Source organism: Macaca mulatta, chromosome 13 (genome assembly GCF_049350105.2).
Source record: "Macaca mulatta isolate MMU2019108-1 chromosome 13, T2T-MMU8v2.0, whole genome shotgun sequence".
Taxonomy (NCBI): domain Eukaryota; kingdom Metazoa; phylum Chordata; class Mammalia; order Primates; family Cercopithecidae; genus Macaca; species Macaca mulatta.
Window position 1 is genome coordinate 98,509,116 of NC_133418.1, and position 19,771 is coordinate 98,528,886.

At 53.2% G+C, this 19,771-nt stretch overlaps 1 protein-coding gene across 6 annotated transcripts in view; it reads left to right on the plus strand.

Moving 5' to 3' along the window:
* OTOF (otoferlin) overlaps nt 1–19,771 on the plus strand; it is a 103,362-nt gene that overhangs the window by 59,765 nt on the left and 23,826 nt on the right. For all 6 annotated transcript variants that reach the window (XM_077959864.1, XM_028831868.2, XM_015111892.3 and 3 more), the window contains 9 exons: nt 4,197–4,328; nt 9,520–9,582; nt 9,967–10,051; nt 14,728–14,887; nt 15,696–15,882; nt 16,334–16,520; nt 17,891–18,114; nt 18,590–18,698; nt 19,532–19,712. In XM_077959864.1, coding sequence (XP_077815990.1) covers nt 4,197–4,328; nt 9,520–9,582; nt 9,967–10,051; nt 14,728–14,887; nt 15,696–15,882; nt 16,334–16,520; nt 17,891–18,114; nt 18,590–18,698; nt 19,532–19,712 — 1,328 coding nt within the window. The remainder of the gene's footprint in view (nt 1–4,196; nt 4,329–9,519; nt 9,583–9,966; nt 10,052–14,727; nt 14,888–15,695; nt 15,883–16,333; nt 16,521–17,890; nt 18,115–18,589; nt 18,699–19,531; nt 19,713–19,771) is intronic.

The following is a 19,771-nucleotide window of genomic DNA, read 5'->3' on the forward strand; positions in this document are numbered from 1 at the left end:
ATGTCACATGTAAACTCTTTCCTGATTATTGTCATCTCCAAGGCAAGAAACCACAGTCATCCCCTGTGAATGTGCAGTTTCCCCACCAGAGTGAGCAATGCTTGGCACTTGGCAGACATGTTCTTGGTGGGTCAAGGGGTCTTGAGTCTCTTCATTACCCTCTCTTCCTGGCATCAAGACTTAAGACATTGTCACCCAACATCTCTCCAGTTTTCACCTCCATTTCATGCCCCTGCTGCTGACCTGAGGTCCCCAGCCTCAATTGCGTGCTTATACCCACTTTCTACCTGGTCTCTCTGCCCCCATATTGCCTCCTCCCCTCCAACCTCTATGCCAGCACTGGAGCAATCTTCTGAAAATGCAAATCTGATCATGTCACATCTCTGCCACCTGGAAAAGTGGGGAGTGGGTAACGGATGTTGCAGAAGGGCAGTACTAAAGGGCACACCAACTCTCATCTCTAGCTCCCGGCGGATGTTCTTGAAGCTGGATCAGGTCCCTAGGAAGCAGGCCACAAAGCATCGTTACTCTTGGGTTTCCCCAGGACAGGGGTATAGATTTACCACTCAGCATTATTCCTTGTGATCACTTTCATCAAGCCACTGGGGAGTATGTCCCTTATCTTGAAAGGAGATGGTGGAATAGTCAGCTGGTCAGTTGGTCCCAGCTGTGGCACCATTTGCCTCTTCATCTTCCACCCTGGGAAAATAGAGTCCTCTGCTGATAACTGGAGAGAAGGATGGCCAAGCCCCTCCCCCAGAACCCTGGAGAATGACCAGCTGTTTTTTATTTTTTATTTCAAAAGCATCATTTCCCCTTCCTAGGGCCCCAGGCGGGGTGGGAGGCAATAGGAATGGCATTCCCCTTCCCCCAACACCATGCACGTGGTGGTCTTTCTTAGCGCCCTCAGCTTCCTCTCGGGGCTGCCCCTCAACCAGCAATGAGCACCCTCTGGAGCTTCTCTTCCTTCCATTGCTCCTTCAAGTTTCTGCCCACCTCCCCCTCCACCCTCCGCCTCTACTGCCGGAGCTTCTGTCCAGGTTGTCACCTTCACTGATTCTGCTCCATGGAGGAAGGGAGATATGTGTGAGTCCTGAAATGGGGGACAGGGACAAGTAGCCTGTCCTATGGCCATGCCTCGAGATGGAAAACATAAAACTTAACCATTCTCTTGGCAGTGGGAAGGAGACTTGCCACTGGCTTATCTTTGGCAGATGCCAAAACTACGTCTGTCCGCTTCCCAGTCTTGAGTTATAGAAAGCCTTTTTTATTGTTGGTGGGGGTATGAGTTGCGGAAAAATTCATGGGGTTTTTTAAAATCTTTGGCAAAAAAGTGATCGTGGAAGTTAAAACTCTATAAACTAGTGTGCAAAGGAGGACTTCTAGTGTCTGTCTGCTCTCTTCACAGTAAACTTCTCAGAGCTAAGTTAACTAGTCCTATTTCCTTTTTATCTCCCTGAAGGAGTGGTGAATATTGAACTTCTGTGAAGCTCCAGATTCTAAGCTTTTACTTCTGTCCCTTTGGCACTTCACGTTCGAAACAGAAATGTTTGCTTCCTAGTTCAAGTGTCACTTCATTTGTAAATATCCCATTTCCTGGCAATGTTCTCATTAATATCGGAATTTCTATTTCCTTAACCTGATTACTTCCGATGTGTAGATTTTTCGTTGCCCTCAGGATATGTTTCAGACTTTGATGGATACTGGATGATCATTTTAGTGGTTATTCTTTTTCATGAAAGGGGAAGATAATTCTCTCGAGTAAAGTTGTGTTTAGAAGTTGCATCAAAGCACAACTAAAACATGAAATCTCCAAGATGACAGGCATGAAGAGCAGCCTTCAGAGTCTCATTAGAAAAATGTGCTGGGCGCGGTGGCTCACGCCTGTAATCCCAGCACTTTGGGAGGCCGAGGCAGGTGGATCACGAGGATAGATTGAGACCATCCTGGCCAACACGGTGAAACCCCATCTCTACTAAAACTACAAAAATACAACGTGCGGTGGCAGGCACCTATAATCCCAGTTACGCGGGAGGCTGAGCCTGGAGAATAGCTTGAACCCGGGAGGTGGAGGTTCAGTGAGCCTAGATCGTGCCACTGCACTCCAGCCTGGGCAATGGAGTGAGACTGTCTCCAAAAAAATAAAAAGAAGAAGAATGTACTGAGGTCCACACTTATTCTAGCTGGGGAAAGACTTTTCTGTTAAAACACACGTTTGAGAGAGGCAAGTGAATCAACCATTCTAAGTATCATGCACAGCCTCACCTACTTGAGAGATCACCCGCTTAGCTGAAGGGAGATTCTACTGGAGTCACTCACATTTTATAGAGCTTTCTGCCGTTGAGGATGCATTTTGACACACATGATCTCATTTAACCTGCACACAACCTTACGGGTAGTTGGTATCTCTGCTAGTAGCTGAATAACACAAGGCTATGTGGTCATTTGCTCTCACACCTGGCAACATCTCAGGTCTGGGGTTCAATGCCAAGTTCAGCAACCCCCAGTACATGCCTCTATCTATCCTACCACGGCCACCCTGACAGGAACTGACACCTCCAAATCCAAATGAGACCTGGTGGCTTAAAATGAGCGTTCGGGAAAAGCAGTAGTGAAGTCAAAAATTACCGGTACTCTGGCTCTCTCTCTGTCTCTCTCTCTCCTCATATCTTTTTATCTTAAAAAGCCAATAATCGACTGGGTGCAGTGGCTCGTGCCTGTAATCCCAGCATTTTGTGAGGCCAAGGCAGGCAGATCACCTGAGGTCAGGAGTTCAAGACCAGCCTGGCCAACATGGTAAAACCCCATCTCTACTAAAAAAAATACAAAAATTAGCCAGGCAGGGTGGCACGTGCTTGTAATCCCAGCTGCTCGGGAGGCTGGGCCAAAAGAATCGCTTGAACCAGGGAGGTGGAAGCTGCAGTGAGCCAAGATCACGCCACTGCACTCCAGCCTGAGTGACAGAGAGAGACTCACTGTGAAAAAAAAAAAAAAAAAAAAAAAAGCCATTAATCATTGTGGTAAGCTCCACAAGGAAGAATTTGTTGCAATCCCACCTGTGCCTGGCTCCAGCAGGTTTCCAGGAAACATTTGTTGCATGAATGAACAACTGAAAAAGGGCTTCCCAGGATATAAGTAAGATTGCAGAGAGCTGGATGCCATGTAAAGGACACAGCAGAGTGCATATACAACATATAATCAGTAGGCTGAAAAAGGCGGCTCAGGCAGGCACCAAAGCCACACTGGCCATTCAAACAAAGAAATTCAGCAAAAGGAGAAGGGGCAGGAATGTGGAAAGGGCGGGCCAAATTCCAGAAACGCAAAGACATATCAGAGGCTTGCAGGCTTACATGAGAATTCCTGGAGCAGGAAATTAAATGCAAGTTAATGAAGACTTTAAAAGCTTTATTCCTGAGTGCATGAAACCTATGACACGGGTTTGGCAGCTCTTTCTGAAGCAGAGACATCAACGCTAGGGAAGAATGCAGGGCACTTGGTATCACCTAGGAGCTTTAAAAATACAGATGCCAGGCTGGGCACGATGGCTCATGCCTATAATCCAGCACTTTGGGAGGCCGAGGCAGACAGATCACTTGAGGCCAGGAGTTTGAGAACAGCCTGGCCAACATGGCACAACCCCATCTGTATAAAAAATACAAAAATTAGCCCAGTGTGGTGGTGCACGCCTGTAATCCCAGCTACTCAGGAGGCTGAGGCAGAAGAATCACTTGAACCCAGGAGGCAGAGGTTGTGGTGAGCCAAGATCATGCCACTCCACTCCAGCCTGGGCAACGGAGTGAGACTCTGTCAAAAAAGTAAAACTAAAAATAAATAAAAATACAGATGCCTGAGCTGCATGCCCCAGGATTGGATTGGATTGGTCTGGAGGTGGCCTGAGCATCAGGGTTTTTAATGCCTCTCCCTCCCTCCGGCCCAGCAAGTTAAGTCTAGTGAACACTGACTTAGAGGTTAGCCAACTCATACTCCTCTACAAATGAAGACACTGAGGCTTGGAAGGAGAAGGAGCCCAGGATCACCCAGCAGATGAGAGGCAGTGGTCAGAGTGGAGTCTGGAGGCCAGCGCTGGCTCCCGGGCCCTCACTCTGACTCTGCTGCCCCAGCCCCTGGACCTTTGCGGAACTGGGCTCCTAGGCTCAGGCAGCTTTCCTTCTGGCTTCCCCTTCTCCTGCCTATAGGTCAGCATCACGGTGATCGAGGCCCGGCAGCTGGTGGGCTTGAACATGGACCCCGTGGTGTGCGTGGAGGTGGGCGACGACAAGAAGTACACGTCCATGAAGGAGTCCACTAACTGCCCCTATTACAACGAGGTCAGTGGCCCTGTGGGGAAAGGAGCCTCTGTAAATGTGGCAGGAGGGTGGGTCCCAGTCCTCCCCAGGAGAAACAGGAGTGGCTGGGAGTCAAGGAGCACACACGGCTACCAGCAGGGGTGACCCACCCTGTTACAACCCCCAGGACACTGACAAACAGAGCCACATCCTCTGAATCCTCTGAACCCCCCAGTCTAGAGCGCAGACTGACACTGGTCTTTGAAGTGTGTACCACCTGGGTGCCCCTGTGCAGACCCCAGCAGTGCCTGTGAAAGAACTGCCCCCACCCCACTCCCCAGGAGGCCTGGTCCCCACTGTTTTCCAGGCCAGAGCCCAAGGACAGGGCTGCCTCATTTCAACCCATGGCGACATTGGCACCATTAGTAAGCACTTTCTACCAGCCAGGCATGCTCCTAATTGCTTCTGAACTGGACCATCCGAAGTTGTCACTATCAATTTCCTTTTACACAAGGGGACAGTGAGACTTCTGAAGGCAGACCTTGTCCAACCTCACAGTGCCAGCATTGCCGTTGGCATGCTGGTGGGGTTCTGCCCTCTTGGCTCGGCTCCTTCATGGTTGCCTGAACTTCTGTGGGTTTCCCTCCAGAGCACTGGCCTTGACTTTGGGGTGTCAGAGAGAAAACATTTGGTACCCACTCCTATTCTTTCCAGCCATTTGAGGCCACATCAAGGGTGAGGGAGCTCAGAGACCCTCTACTCCAATCTCCCCATCTTACAGAGGAGGATACTGAGGATCCATATGGAAGGGCCTTGCCCACAATCTCAGAGAGTGTTGCTGATGGAGCAGGGGCCAGGCTGCCCACCCAGCTTCCAGCCCAGGGCTTTGGCCACTATCACAAATGTGGCACCTTGGTTCCCAGGCTCCAAACAGGACCCCATCATAATCAGCTCTGGGGAGGGATATGAGAAATACACTCACTCATCCAGACCCAAATAATGGACTTAGAGGCATGAAGAACAGCGGAAGTGAGACTTCTAATAACGGTCTTGAAAGACAGAGTGTCTGGTAGGCAGGCACACCCGGGGCAGTCACAACATGTAATTTATCTCCTAGCATGCATGTCCCTCCCCCAGTTCCCCATTGGTCAAGTACTACGGGGTTACAATCTTCCCTGACATCGCCTAAGCTTCATTTTCCCCCTTATAAGGTTATACCCGACTCCCCTTCCCCATTTAAGTTTCAATTTCCCAATAACAAAACCTTTTTCCCTTTTATGGGCTGACCTCTCCTCTACATTCTGTTCACTTATTGTGGCCTAGGTGCATAAGCCATGTGGTTTGTTACATTCGCAGGTTGGATGCCAGTACTTAGACTTATCATGTCTTGAAAATGGGCCATTTAAAATGTTTTCTCACCAGGATGCCCAGGCCTTTCCCAGATGCCTGAGCACACATCAGACTAACCCAGAAGCCACTAGCCTGGGCTCTGCCATCCCTTTCCTGGAGGGTTCCCCAGTCTGTTTCTCCTGGTGGCTCTAGGCAGTGAGGGGTGCCAGGCTGGCCCAAGTAAGGCAGCTGAGTTCCATACCCTGAGGTGGGTGAGGACGGAGGTGTCCACTGTAGCTTGGGGGAGGGCATTTCTCAGGCCGCTCTGAGAGTCCTTGGACTGTGCACCTGCAGGAAGAAAACCCAGGCCCACCTCTGCCCTTCAGCCCAGGCCTGGCCGAACCCTCCTTTGTGACCACAAATCAACTCTGCTCTCCCAGCTGCTTTCCCACAGGCCCCCAGAGCTGGACAACCTGCTCAGGACCCCTCCAGCCCCAAGGACATTCAGGATTGACATCTCTGGCCTTACGTTAGGACACATCCTGACTGGACAAGCCTCTGCCTAGAAAAGCATCTGTGTCCCCATGACAGGCATGGAGACAGGTCCCCGTGGCCCCTGTGGTTATTCGATAGCAGTGAAGCCACTTTTGTTGACTTAAGGGATCTCCCTCCACCAGGCCCACGCACCTTGGGTTCCATTCAAATTACTTCCTCTTTCCCAAGGGCACAGAGCTGCTCTCCCCACTCTGTGGCTCCTCCAGAAAACTCCCACTCACCTGGCAGGGCCCAGCTCCAGTGTTCTTACTACTGAGCAGCCTTGCCTCCTGTGTCTGGGTCAGAGGTCAGCACTCCCCTTTCTCTGCAGTGTTAATGTCCCAGAATTGAGGTTGGTCCTCTGTGTCTCTGTCCTCCTGGTGGACTGGAGGCTCCCCATCTCCTGCCTCGCTGTATTTGTTCAGAGCCAGGCATGTACTCGGAGGGGTTCAGTAACACTCACCCAAAGGAAGACACAAACATCCACGGAGCATCTGCCGCACGCCAGACGGTGGCACGTGGGGCAAGATGGAGGCTGCTGAGATGAAGGAGGCACAGTTTCCACCCTGCACAGGTCCCTTCCTCGTTTCAGCCTAGAATCTTTCTAAATTCCCTATTTATATCCTCTAAGACTATTCATTCTGCTCATCTTCAGATGATTTTAAATGTGTCTCTGATCACATTTTTGTTCTTTTTCACAAACCTAAATAGCTCTGATTTTGTTTCTGTTTCCTCTAAACCAGGGTTTCTCAAACTCAGCACTGTGGATATCTTGGACTGGATAATTGTGGTGGGATTGTCCTGTGCTGTGTAGGATGCGAGCAGCATCCCTGGCCTCTACCCAGTAGATGCCAATAACAACTCCCCTTAGTTACAGCAACCAAGACTGTTTCCAGACATGCCAAATGTCCCCCGAAATCGCCCCCAGTTGAGACCACCATTCTAAACTATCTTGCTATGATTCCTTCCAGCCCCAAATCAGCCTTTCCAGCCCCAAAGCTTTCTTTCCCTTTTCTTATCTTTCTATGCCACATTCCTTTTCAATGAAGGGCATCCTCCTCGTCGTGGGAATGTATTATTTCTGACTAATTATCTGAGCTGGCAGGAACCTTCCTTTGGCTCCATTAAAACAACAGAGGGAGGTAGGAGCAATCAACATGACTTAGCAGGTATCTAAGCTATTACCAAAGGAAAATATGCTCAGGAAATACCAGGAATTTGATTGCAGACAGCTCAGAGAGTTCGGGATTCTGGCCCTAGCTCAGCTAGCTCACTCCCCTGGGGCTGGCACAGCTGTGGGCACCTGGCCTGATCGCCCTGCCTGGCCCTGAGCCTACCTGTGTGCAGGGAAGCTCACAACCTTTGCCCTTCCAGAACAAGCTGGCCATTCACAAACCAGACTAAGGCTCCTTTTCTGTGTGTCCTGTGTGTGCATCAGGCCCCGCCCTGGGCATCTCGGGAGTGCCGCCATCTTCCCTCCTGCCAAAAATCCACCTCTCCCCTTTGCCTTGGATCCTTCTCTTTCTACAGCTCAAAGAACCTGACATTGCACAGCCCAACTCTGTCTTTGTTTTTATTCCAGCCCCTTCTCCTTTGCCTGTAAGGTGTTCTACTCCAGCATATGCTAAGTACAACCATGAAGACCCATGTGTGCTCAAGGACAAGAACTAGGAGTCTGTCACCTCTCTCTGGGCCTTTCCTCATTCCCACACACCTCTCCAGTGACCTCCTTTTTCCCTCCTCCCCTCCACAGTCAGACCACTTGGCTTGTTCTCACTTCCTCCCCGCAGTCACTCAGTCTCTGCAGGGTTTCCGCCTCTAGATGTCATTGACACTGCTCTCCTCAAGGTCACCAAGGACCTTGCTGTTTCTGAGTATAATGTCCATGTCTTCCTCCTCTCCCTTGATCACCCAGTTTCTTTCATCCCACTGCCTGCTGCTCCTCTTGGGGGCCCCTCACCCCACTCTCCTGCTTCCCCTGTCTCTCCAGTTCCATCTCCCTGGCCTGACTTCTTGGCTGAAAGGCCATAGCCTCTTGGAGCCCTGACCTGGGCCTACTTCCCCTCCCATGCTCTCCCCAGGTACCTCCTCCATCCCCAAGGTGTCAGTTACCATCTTGTGCTGATGATTTCCAAATCCATATCCCCACCCGCCTCCCCAGAGCTTCAGAACCCCGGCCAGCACACCCTGGGCCTGTTAGTGTCGCGCACAGCCTGTTTACCGTGTGCTTACCGTGGGTGCACACCTGGGTTAAAGATTTCACCAGGTTGTCTCATTGCAACTTCACAACCACACCTTGAAGACCGCGTGTGAATGGCACCCCTGGAGCAGTTCAGCACGACAGCCCTGGATCATATCTCCACATTCATAGTATAATAGGTAAACTGAGGCTCAGGCAAGAAAGTGATTGGCCCAGCAGTAACAGCCAGGTGGGGCTGGCTCTGAAGCTTTACCCTCAGCGCTCAAGGGCCAGCCCCCCGCAGCCAGGAGCACGTTCTCTTCGAACATTTACCCTAAGCACGTTGGAAACATTTCTCCTTTCTTCTCCTTTCTCCCCCTCCACAGTTCACCAAAGCAGCAGCCCCTCTACTTACTGCCCCACACCCTCATCCTCAGCGCCTGCACACCCAGGCCAGGGGAAGAGATGGGGACTGCAAATGCGCATGGCAGCCCACAACACCAAAGGACAGTGCACGCCCATGGCATTTCACAGGGACTGCCAACTAAGTGCTTTGGCACACCATGGTTCATCTGCTCTGAGGCTTGCGTTATTTTACAGCTTCACCTCTCTGAATTTGGGATGTGTCTCCTAGGCAGCCTTGTGGCTTCATGGCAATGTCCATGTGGCCTGTTAAACCGTAGTATATCTTACAGCCAGTAGCCACTTTAGATTTGGTAAATTATGTTACATTGTCTCATCAGAGCCTCATAACAAGACTCTGAGGTGGGTGTCATTATTCCCATTTCACAGCTCAAGAAACTGAGGTTCAGAGAATGTGTTGCTCAAGGCCACACAGCTAGGAAGGTGCAGAGCGGGGACTAGAACCCAGGTCTCCTCGCTCCCTGGCCCTGTGCCTCTTCTGAGCACAGTACAAGGGCATAGGCTCTTCCACCTACTGTTCCCAGTTCCTTCCCCACCCCACACTAGCCAGCACCAGCTCCACCTAGGGGATGGGGCTCTGCTTCCTACCACCCACCACCAGGGTCAATCAGTATCAGACGAGTTGCCTCTGCTGCTCCTCTGAACTTTGGGGCTCAGGGCAAATGGCTGGGGTGCAGACAGGCACTGCGAGGAGGGAGGGGCCCAGCACTGCCTAGGCTGTTGCTGCTGCCCACAGTGACAGCAGGCCCGGATCCTTCCCCTCTCCAGTACTTCGTCTTCGACTTCCATGTCTCTCCTGATGTCATGTTCGACAAGATCATCAAGATTTCGGTGAGTGGGGAGCAGCCCCTGGCAGGCAGGACCACTCCCTCAAACTGCACCTTTGTGCACACTTGAGAGGAGCTCCCTCTGTCTAGACCTGTCATAAAGAGGCAGTGCTGTGCCTAGACACATGGCTGAGCAAGTGGGGCACAGGCTGGATTCTGGCCCCCACCCACCCCCTTTCATCCAGTGCCTCTGAATAGTGTATTCGCCCGTACACGGTGGCCAGCGAGAAACTGGCGTGGGCAGGAGGAGCTGATGCTGAGCCTCAGCAAGCCACCCCACTCTGCCAAACGCCCTCCCGCTTATCATAAAGCTCAGGTCCCACCACTGCCCCGTGGAAGGCCTCACCCTCGCCCAGCCTGACGGGTGGGCTGTGGTTCTGCCTGAAAGGTGATTCACTCCAAGAACCTGCTACGCAGTGGTACCCTGGTGGGCTCCTTCAAAATGGACGTGGGAACCGTGTACTCGCAGCCAGGTGAGTACCTGCGCATGGCCAGTCAGTCGAGGTGTACACGGCTCAGGGAGCATAGTGCACAGGGCCCTTCACGCTGTGGCAGTTCCTGGGAAAAGCCTGGCAAGGACCACAGTCTGACGACTGTTAGTACACACAGCCATCTGGCCTGCGGAGAAGTGGCGCGCACAGTCTGTACACAAATGCAGTGAGCAACTGCGCACCCAGTCTGGTGGGTTCTCATTCATAATTAGGTCGGTAACTCCACCCAGAGCCTGGAAGGAGCTCCATCGCACGCTCAGGAGCGCATGGCAGGCTGGCGCATCACTAGCCATAGGCAGGCTGACGGGTAGTGGTAGAGAATGCAGTGAGAGAAACCCGTCACAGCCTGCAGAGGGGCTGTGCCTCCTGGGCTGGCACCCGCTGAGCAGAAAGGAACTCCCTTCCACCCCTCACAGGACCCTGCCATCCCCTATTACAGTTGAGGCTCAGAGCCAGGGCTTGCCCCAGCTGCACAGCTGGTCAGGGGTGAAGTCAGGCTGCGTGTCCCCAGAGCCTCGCTGAACTCACTATCCAATCTGAACGCGGTGATGCTCTCAATCCAGATGTAGTGTGGTGGCCTCTGAGGGATTCTGGTCTCTGAAAACACTTCTTACAAGAGCCCCAGGCTCTTGGGCAGCCATGTGGGCTCCATGGTGTCCTGTAGGCCAACACCAATGGGGTTGGCAAGGGAACCCCAATGGGTGGCCCAGAGGGCTTGTGAGGTGGGCCAGGCAGAGGAAGTGCCTCAGTCTGCCAGATGACAGCTCACCCCGTGGGCAGGTTAGGGGCCATCCCGTGTCCCTGAAGTGAATGCACTGCTCAGAGTGCTGTAATGACCCCATTAGTCCCTTTGACAATGACAACATAATTTCACCCAATTGTCACATTTGACCCTCACAAAACAGTAATGTAGGCAGCAGCGTTTCTTCCCATTTTGTAAATGAGATAAATGAGGCTAAGAGAAATGAAGGGGCTTGGAGATACCACTAAACTAGTAAGTTGAACAAATTGGTGATCACTTGTGGTCAACCTAAGAGATGTCCGCTGGCACGCATTACAACTGTGACTCAGACCAGGGAATCTAAGTCCAATACCAAGATTATACATATAAAAATCACAAGATCATAGAACACTCAAGCTGCCCAAGACCTGAAAAACATCTAGTCCAGCCTCTCTGTGAGGATAAACTGAAGCCCAGGGTGTTGAAGGGGTTTGCCCACCATCTAGGAGTAGCACCCCTGTCTCCGGCTCCCAGACCAGTACCTTTGCCACCACCCCACACATGCCATGGCCCTCAGCAGAGGGCAGCCCTGCTGACCGTCAGTGCTGTGGGGAGCAGGGAAGAGTCGGCCTCCTGCCATGTTGCTTCCCTGGAAGCATGCATAGCTGTGGACCACTTGCGTGGAATGACTGGCATCCCTGAGGATGAGCTCCTCCCAGGGCTCAGCAGTGGTCCTGGTACCATTGGCGGGCCTGAGGCCAAGAGCCAAGAGTCAGGGGGTAGAGAAAAAGGCAGAGGTTAGTCTAATATGGACCTCTGGGCTTCTGGGTAGTAAAGTCCTGGTGAGGAAACCACCAGGGCATCAGTAAGTACCAGACATTGGGCTAAGCTCACTGTCCCAGCAGGACTCACCCTCACAACCCCATGTAGGCATCATTCCCATTTCACCATAAGGAAACTGAGGCTCAGCAGGCTTAAAGAGCTGGTCCAGGGCCACACTGTGAATAAGGAGCAGAAACAGGATGTGGGCCCAGGTCTGGGTGAGACCAAAGCCCAGGTCTCCACTCAGGTAACCCAGCTTGAGATTCGCTGCTCCTGTTGAATCCAGCCCTAAGCCTGGTGCCCTCTCAGGGACAGAAGAGCCTGAAGTCACACGGGTCCTAGAGTTGAGACCCAGTGTCTTGACTCTGATGTCTCCAGTTTGGCTGGGGCTTCTTGATGAGTCCTTGGTTCCAGCCAGGGCACTGTTGGACAGCATGCTCTCAGAGACACTCCTGGGTGCTGCTGGGAAGCTTTGGGTGGTGTCAATATCTCTTGGAACTGGAAGGGGTTTCCCGAGAGACACTCTTCTCACCCTGGCAGGACCACATTTGTCATTTGTACCACCAGATGCAACAGCAGGAAACTGTTTACTCTTTGCTACTCTCTGTTGGGAGTGAGGATGGGCCATACACTCATCCTTATAGATCACAGAGGAAGTCTGGGCCATACACTCATCCTCATAGATCAAAGAGGAAGTTGGGGCCATAGCCGTACACTTATCCTCATAGATCATAGAGGAAGTCGGGGCCATACACTCATCCTCATAGATCAAAGAGGAGGTCTGGGATGCAGCAACTCCCCAACTGGGCTAGCCTTGACTGGCAGGTGTCAGCCCCAGGCTGAAGGGAGGTGAAATGATGTTTCAGGCTGGTAAGCATATAGCTCAGGGTCTCATGTGGTCCTTGTATCTCTAGCCTGAGATCACACAGTATTGAGACTAGAAGGGCCTCAGAAGTCATCAGTCAAGTGTTAACCTGATGTAGGGACCCCCACAGCACCATCTCTGATTGGTCATCTAACCTTACTTAGTCCTCCCAGAAATGGGGCACTCACTACCTCTTATTTTAGATATCTTCACTTTCTTTGGGTCATCTCAAAATCTGTTGCCCTGTAACCTTCACCCACTTTCACAGGTCTCTCCTTCAGGACAAAAAGAAAAATAGCCTTTAAATTTGAAGGCAAATTTTACATTCCTCCTGAATCTTACTCTCTTTCCTTTCTAAATGTCCCCAATTCATCTAACCATGCACACCTCTATACATCTACCCCATATCCATCCATCCACTCACCCACCCATCTACAAATCCATCCACCCACCTGTCCACAGATCCACCCACCCATCCATGTATCCATCCATCCACCCACCCACTCATATATCCATTGGTCTACCTACCCACCCATCCACGAATCCATCCACCCACCCACCCATCCACAGATCCACCCACTCACCCATATATCCATCCATCCACCTACCTACCCATTCATATATCTACCCCCCCCCAGCCATCCACAGATCCATCCACCTACCCACCCATCCACAGATGCATCCACCCATATATCCATCCATCTACACACCCATCCATATATCTACCCACCCACCTGTCCAGATATTAATGGCTCCTTCTATCCAATAATCCATCCACCATCTGTCCATCTATCTCTCAGCCAGCCAGGCAGCTCACCACCCATCCCTCTGCCCATTTCTGCACCCATTTATTGAGCGATCTGTCTATCTCCTCATCCGACACACATCTGCTCTGGCAAGACCTGAAGTTCCTGGGATACCTGGGACATGGCCCCTACCGGAGGCCTGCCGGCCTGGCTGAGGCTCTCCAGTGACTCCTCACCCATGTGCCTTCCTGCCTTCTTGCCTTGCTTGTCCCTCTCTTCAGACTCTACTGTGGCATTATCTTTTCTGAGACACTGGTGGCCTGGCTATTCTCAGAAAGGCCAACCTCTGCACACAGCCCCTAACATCTCTGGGAGCCCACCAGGGCCACAGGCTTGCAGGACGCAGGCCTGGGCTACAGTAGAAGGTGGAAGAGGAGGGAGTGAAGGAGGGAGTGAAGGAGGGAGGTGCTGAGTCCCAGAGAGTTCGGTGCCCACAGAACATCCTGGGAAGCAGATTCCTAAGGCACAGTGATGCGCTTCCCTGTGCTTGCCCACTGGGCTTAAAGTAAACCTGAAGGAGCAAATCCTTCCTAAAGTGCCTCCTTCCCTGACATCTGTCCTTCCCTCCACACAGTCGTAGGCCATAGGACACTGGGATGAGACTGCCAGTCCCTGTCTTTAGGAGACTCTCAGTCTAAAATCAGAGACAAACAATGCCCAGATGAGCACAGTGCACAGTGAGATGGGAAATGTGCACAGAGAGCACAGAGAACAAACACCAAAGAGCCCAGGATCAACTCTTCTGAGAAAGTCAGGGAGGGCTGCATGGAGGAGAAACTTGAGCAACATGAGTAGAAGTGTACAAATTGAACAGGGAGAGAGAGAGATGGAGGTGGAGAGAGCAGGAATGAGGGCGTTCCAAGCTCAAAGAGCAGCAGATGTAAAGGCATGGAGGTATAAAAGGGCAAATCCGCAATACATGTTCAGCAAGGAGGAACACAAGGCTGGGTGGGCTCAGCAGAGTGAGTCAGGGAGCACTAAATCAGGAGCCCACAGGCCGTGCCTTTTGTCTTTACCCCAAGGCACTGGGAAGCCCCAGAAGGAGCTGAAGATGGGGAGCAGGAGCATGAGCCTCTCCACCTGGGAAGGCCCTGTGGGCGGCTGTGTCCTTCACAGCTATGTGAAGGCTAGCTGACTGGGGTGGGGCCATAGAAGAGGCCATAGGCAGAAAGAACCCAATTAGGAGGAGGCTGTCGCACTTCCAAGTCACACCACTCATGGGACGTATGTCCATGGCTGGGCCATCCACCCACTGCCCCAGCTCCAGAGGACCTCAGACTCTATCACCCCCTGGACTAGGGACAGGCAGAGCTGTGGTCCCAGGTCTCGGGACTCTAGGGGCCAAGAGAACATTTGGCTCTGCCACCCCTTGGCCTCCCCTGAGCACTGGGAGACGCCCTGGGTTGGAGGATCTGGTGCAGTGCTCCCCCCCTCACCACTGCAGAGCACCAGTTCCATCACAAGTGGGCCATCCTGTCGGACCCCGACGACATCTCCTCGGGGCTGAAGGGCTACGTGAAGTGTGACGTCGCCGTGGTGGGCAAAGGGGACAACATCAAGACGCCCCACAAGGCCAATGAGACCGACGAAGATGACATTGAGGGGTGAGGCCCAGCTACCCCAGCCCCTGGAGTCTGAGCCAGCCCTTCCTTCCCCCAGGGAGTTCTCGATGAGGGTTTGCTCAGAGTACCTGCCACCCATCTCCCTCACCCTGCTCTCGCCCACTCTCCCAAACAGCCCCACTCTTCCGAGGCAGGGCAGGGGCAGCAGGTGATGGAGGATGACTGAGAATAACAGTCCTTTGACATCCTTTCTGCCAGTGAGAAATGGGGTGGGAAGAGTCAATGCTGGCAGACCAGAGCCAGCAGCTGCTGGGTCCTGAGTACAGCAGCAGGATAGTGCTGGGAGAGCCCCGGTTTCTTCTGGTGTGCCAATTCCAGGCAGCTGATAGCAGCTGTTGAGAAATATTCTGTGACCTTGTCTGGAGTCAGTGGATGAAAGTGCTGGGATCAATGAATCCTGTTTTTGTGAGCTGGAGGCTACTATGAAGTTTTTGTTTACGAAACAAAAGATACGGCACAGTACTATAAAACACTGATGATAATACTAAGACCATATCCCAATGCACAATCTACAAAGCACTCATGTGTTAGCGTGCTTGAGCCGACCATATACTTGGGAGGTGGGTATTACTACAGCCACCTCAACAGTGATGAAATGGCAGCTCAGTGAGACGGGAGATTTGCCCAGAATTCCACAAGGGGCAAGTTCCATGAACGCAAGTGTCTCATCCCAGCCTAGCTCCCCCAGCCGTCCCTTAGACTGTGCCAGGACCCAGGGGTGTGTAGATGCCAGGACGGGGGCTGGGGACCTGGACCTGGCCACAATGGCCCTGGCTGTATGTGCTGGCAGGAACTTGCTGCTCCCCGAGGGGGTGCCTCCCGAACGCCAGTGGGCCCGGTTCTATGTGAAAATTTACCGAGCAGAGGGGCTGCCCCGTATGAACACAAGCCTCATGGCCAATGTAAAGAAGGCTTTCATCGGTGAAAACAAGGACCTCGTGGACCCCTACGTGCAAGTCTTCTTTGCTGGCCAGAAGGTACTGGGGTATGAGGTACAGGAGGCGGGGGCTGGGTGACAGGCATCACAAGTGCAGGCTGATGGGCATGGGGCCTGGGGCAGCTGGGCGGGTAAGAAAAGGCTGGAAATCATGTCGGCCAGGGATGGGCTTAGAGGATCCTCCCTGCCTCCTGGAGTCCTTAGACTGAGAGCTACGCAGGGGGCATGAGAGGGAGGAGAGGTTGGGGTTGTGGGAAGGGTGACGACAAGTCCACACACAGGCATGCACGCACACATGCACCCACTCACACACGCACGCACACCCACTCACACACGCACACATGCACCCACTCACCCATGCACACATGCACCCACTCACCCATGCACACATGCACCCACTCACACAGACACACACACCCACTCACACACGCACACGTGCATCCACTTACACACACATGCCACGCCCTCACCCACGCTCCCCCTTCCACCAGGGCAAGACTTCCGTCCAGAAGAGCAGCTATGAGCCCCTGTGGAATGAGCAGGTGGTCTTTACAGACCTCTTTCCCCCACTCTGCAAACGCATGAAGGTGCAGATCCGAGACTCGGACAAGGTCAATGACGTGGCCATCGGCACCCACTTCATTGACCTGCGCAAGATTTCTAATGATGGAGACAAAGGTCAGCAGCAGGAGACTGGGTGTGCTGGGGGGCAGGGAGTGGCCTGAAGGGAAGGAGTAAGTGAGACCCCCTCTCTTCACACCACCACCATCAACTCCGGACCTCAGCCTCACATGTGCTTCCAGGGCCTTGCCAGCAGCCCCTGCCTCAAGGGGAGGGTGTGGATTTGTGGCTCAGGTCGGCTCAGAGCTGGCCTGAGCCCAGCTGATTGGATTTGACAGTTAGTAGTTGTGTGACCTGTTTTCCCATTTTTAAAGTGAAAATAGTAATGATTATATGATACAATAATTATAGTATGAATAGGCATATCATTGCAGTGTATATACTGCATTTGTATATAATTACAGTGTGTATATATGTAATACTTAATAGTAGTGCCTATCTGCAGACTCGAAGGGACTGACCACCTCCTAGGATCCCTGCCCTGTGGTGGGTTCCAAGGACATAGAGTGAGATAAGAATCTATTCCTGGATCAAAGTGCTCACTGTGTATTAAGGAGATAGATGTGCTACCAGATGGTCAAAACATAAGGCAGAAGACACAAAAGGCCACATGTTGTCTGATCCATGTATGTGAAACATCCGGCAAATCCAGAGACAGAAAGTAGATTGCCGGTTTCCAGGTGCTAATGGGAGGGGATTGGGACCAACTGCTAAATAGGTGCAGAGTTTCTTTTGAGGGGGTGGAACTGTTCTGGAATTAGATGATGGTTTTTAACATAGTAAATATACTAAAAACTACTGAAATGTACACTTTAAAATGGCGAATTTTATATCATGTGAAGTATATCTAAATTTTTAAAATACTATAAGTGTGTTTTTTAAGAAAGGCAGAATAAAAAGCAAATGAACCAAAAAAGCCGGATCTTGCGACCCCTGTCAGAGTCCTGACAGATCTTAGCCATAAGAGAAGGGACTTGTGCCTAGGAATTGTGAAGGCTTCGTGAGGAAGCAGCATTTCACAGGCACAGATGGACAGGAAGGGAGGGGTCTGCACCAGCAGGGTGACCATGGTGGGACAGAGCTGCAAAAATGGCACAGAACCGAAGGTCATGCTGGGGACTTGGAAGGACTAGCTCTGTCCTACAAATAGACTGTTGGCAATTCCTACTCCAAGTTGCAGGAAGCAGAAAGCTACACTCTGCTTCCCCGCCACTTCCAGCTCAGGCCCCCGCAGGGAAGAAATAGACCCAAGAGAGTACTCCACCCCAGCACAGTATAAGAAGGCTGCCCCACATCTGAATAACACACATGAAGTTCTCAGCTCAGCACGCAGGAGCTGGAGGCCAGGGACCCCCAAAAGAGGCCCCTCTTCCCCAGGGAACCCTGGATGTGATACGGCTCCCTCATTTTTCTCCCCATTGCCACAGGCTTCCTGCCCACACTGGGTCCAGCCTGGGTGAACATGTACGGCTCCACACGTAACTACACGCTGCTGGACGAGCACCAGGACCTGAACGAGGGCCTGGGGGAGGGTGTGTCCTTTCGGGCCCGGCTCCTGCTGGGCCTGGCGGTGGAGATCCTGGACACCTCCAACCCTGAGCTCACCAGCTCCACAGAGGTGCAGGTGGAGCAGGCCACGCCCATCTCGGAGGTGAGACCCCAGGCACTGTGCTGTCCTCCAGGGCCTCCAGTTCAGCCTCCTTCCCCCCAAAACACCTGGGTCCCAGACTTTGGCCTGCTGCTGCCCTGTCTACCGGAGGAGTCAGACCAAAGGATGAGGCTCCTCGCCAGGAAGCAGAGGCTCCCACTCAGCCCCCCAATAGGACTCTGCCCTCATTCACTGCCTGTCTGTGCTCTATCTCACGATGGCCACCAGGTCTCACGACGGTGCCACCCCTCCACCCCTCTTCCCAGCCATGGCTGTCCCTGTGGTGTCTGGAGCCAGCCCTGCTTCCATGGATATCCAGGCTGGAGGGCCATCGGGGTGTGGGCTGCCTGGCCCCAAAGCTGGGTGGGATGCCCCCACCATCCACCCCCAGGGCCTGTCTGTGAGATGGAAGGAGGCCTGGCCCCCGACCTTCCACCCCTACTCAAGCTCAAGAATGGTTTGAACTGCCTCCCCACAGAGCTGTGCAGGGAAAATGGAAGAATTCTTTCTCTTTGGAGCCTTCCTGGAGGCCTCAATGATTGACCGGAGAAATGGAGACAAGCCCATCACCTTTGAGGTCACCATAGGTGAGTGCTGGGCCCTAGGGGGCTTCAGGCCTAGGTGAGTGCTGGGCCCACGGAGGGCTTCAGGCCTAGGTGAGTGCTGGGTTCACGGAGGGCTTCAGGCCTAGGTGAGTGCTGGGCCCACGGGGGGCTTCAGGCCTAGGTGAGTGCTGGGCCCACGGAGGGCTTCAGGCGTAGGTGAGTGCTGGGCCCACGGGGCACTTCAGGCCTAGGTGAGTGCTGGGCCCACGGGGGGCTTCAGGCCTAGGTGAGTGCTGGGCCCACGGAGGGCTTCAGGCGCAGGTGAGTGCTGGGCCCACGGGGCACTTCAGGCCTAGGTGAGTGCTGGGCCCACGGGGGGCTTCAGGCCTAGGCTGCAGGTGGTAAGTGTGAGGCTCTGCACCTCAGCCCTGTCCTCATTCCTGTAGGGGATGTTGACCCCTTTCCCCTGAGAGGCCTCAAGCACCCAAGAAACACCTTTATGTGTACATGTGGTAGACCATGCTCCATAAAGGGGCCGACCCTCAGCTCCACCTACAGGGTGAGGCTGTGTTTGGGACCTGGGGCAGAGGGCGAGGAGAGGCCCTTCCCTGGGCTGCAGAGGAGAGAGTGGGAACTCAGGCCGCGGCCTGGGCCAGGGCTGGGCCTCCTTGCACTCAAGTATCATCAGGACTCCCTGACTCTCAGCAGAGTGGGAACACGGGCACCTCTCTCGGGCTAATGCTGTGTCACATCCGAGCCCCATTCCCTGACTCTCCCTCTTCCTTTTCCCAAATCCAAGGCAGCACCGGATTGGACTGTGGGAGGGGCCTGGGGGGGAACACACTCTAGGCCTTCTGGGCCCGTTCTGCCTCCAGGCAACTATGGGAACGAAGTTGATGGCCTGTCCCGGCCCCAGCGGCCTCAGCCCCGCAAGGAGCCCGGGGATGAGGAAGAAGTAGACCTGATTCAGAACTCGAGTGATGACGAGGCCAGCAATGGCGGGGACCTGGCCTCAGTCTCCTCCACCCCACCAATGCGGCCCCTGGTCACCGACAGGTGGGTCCAACCTCCCATCCCCCTGTGGCCTGGCCCTCCCACCTCCCTGGGCCCCCAAG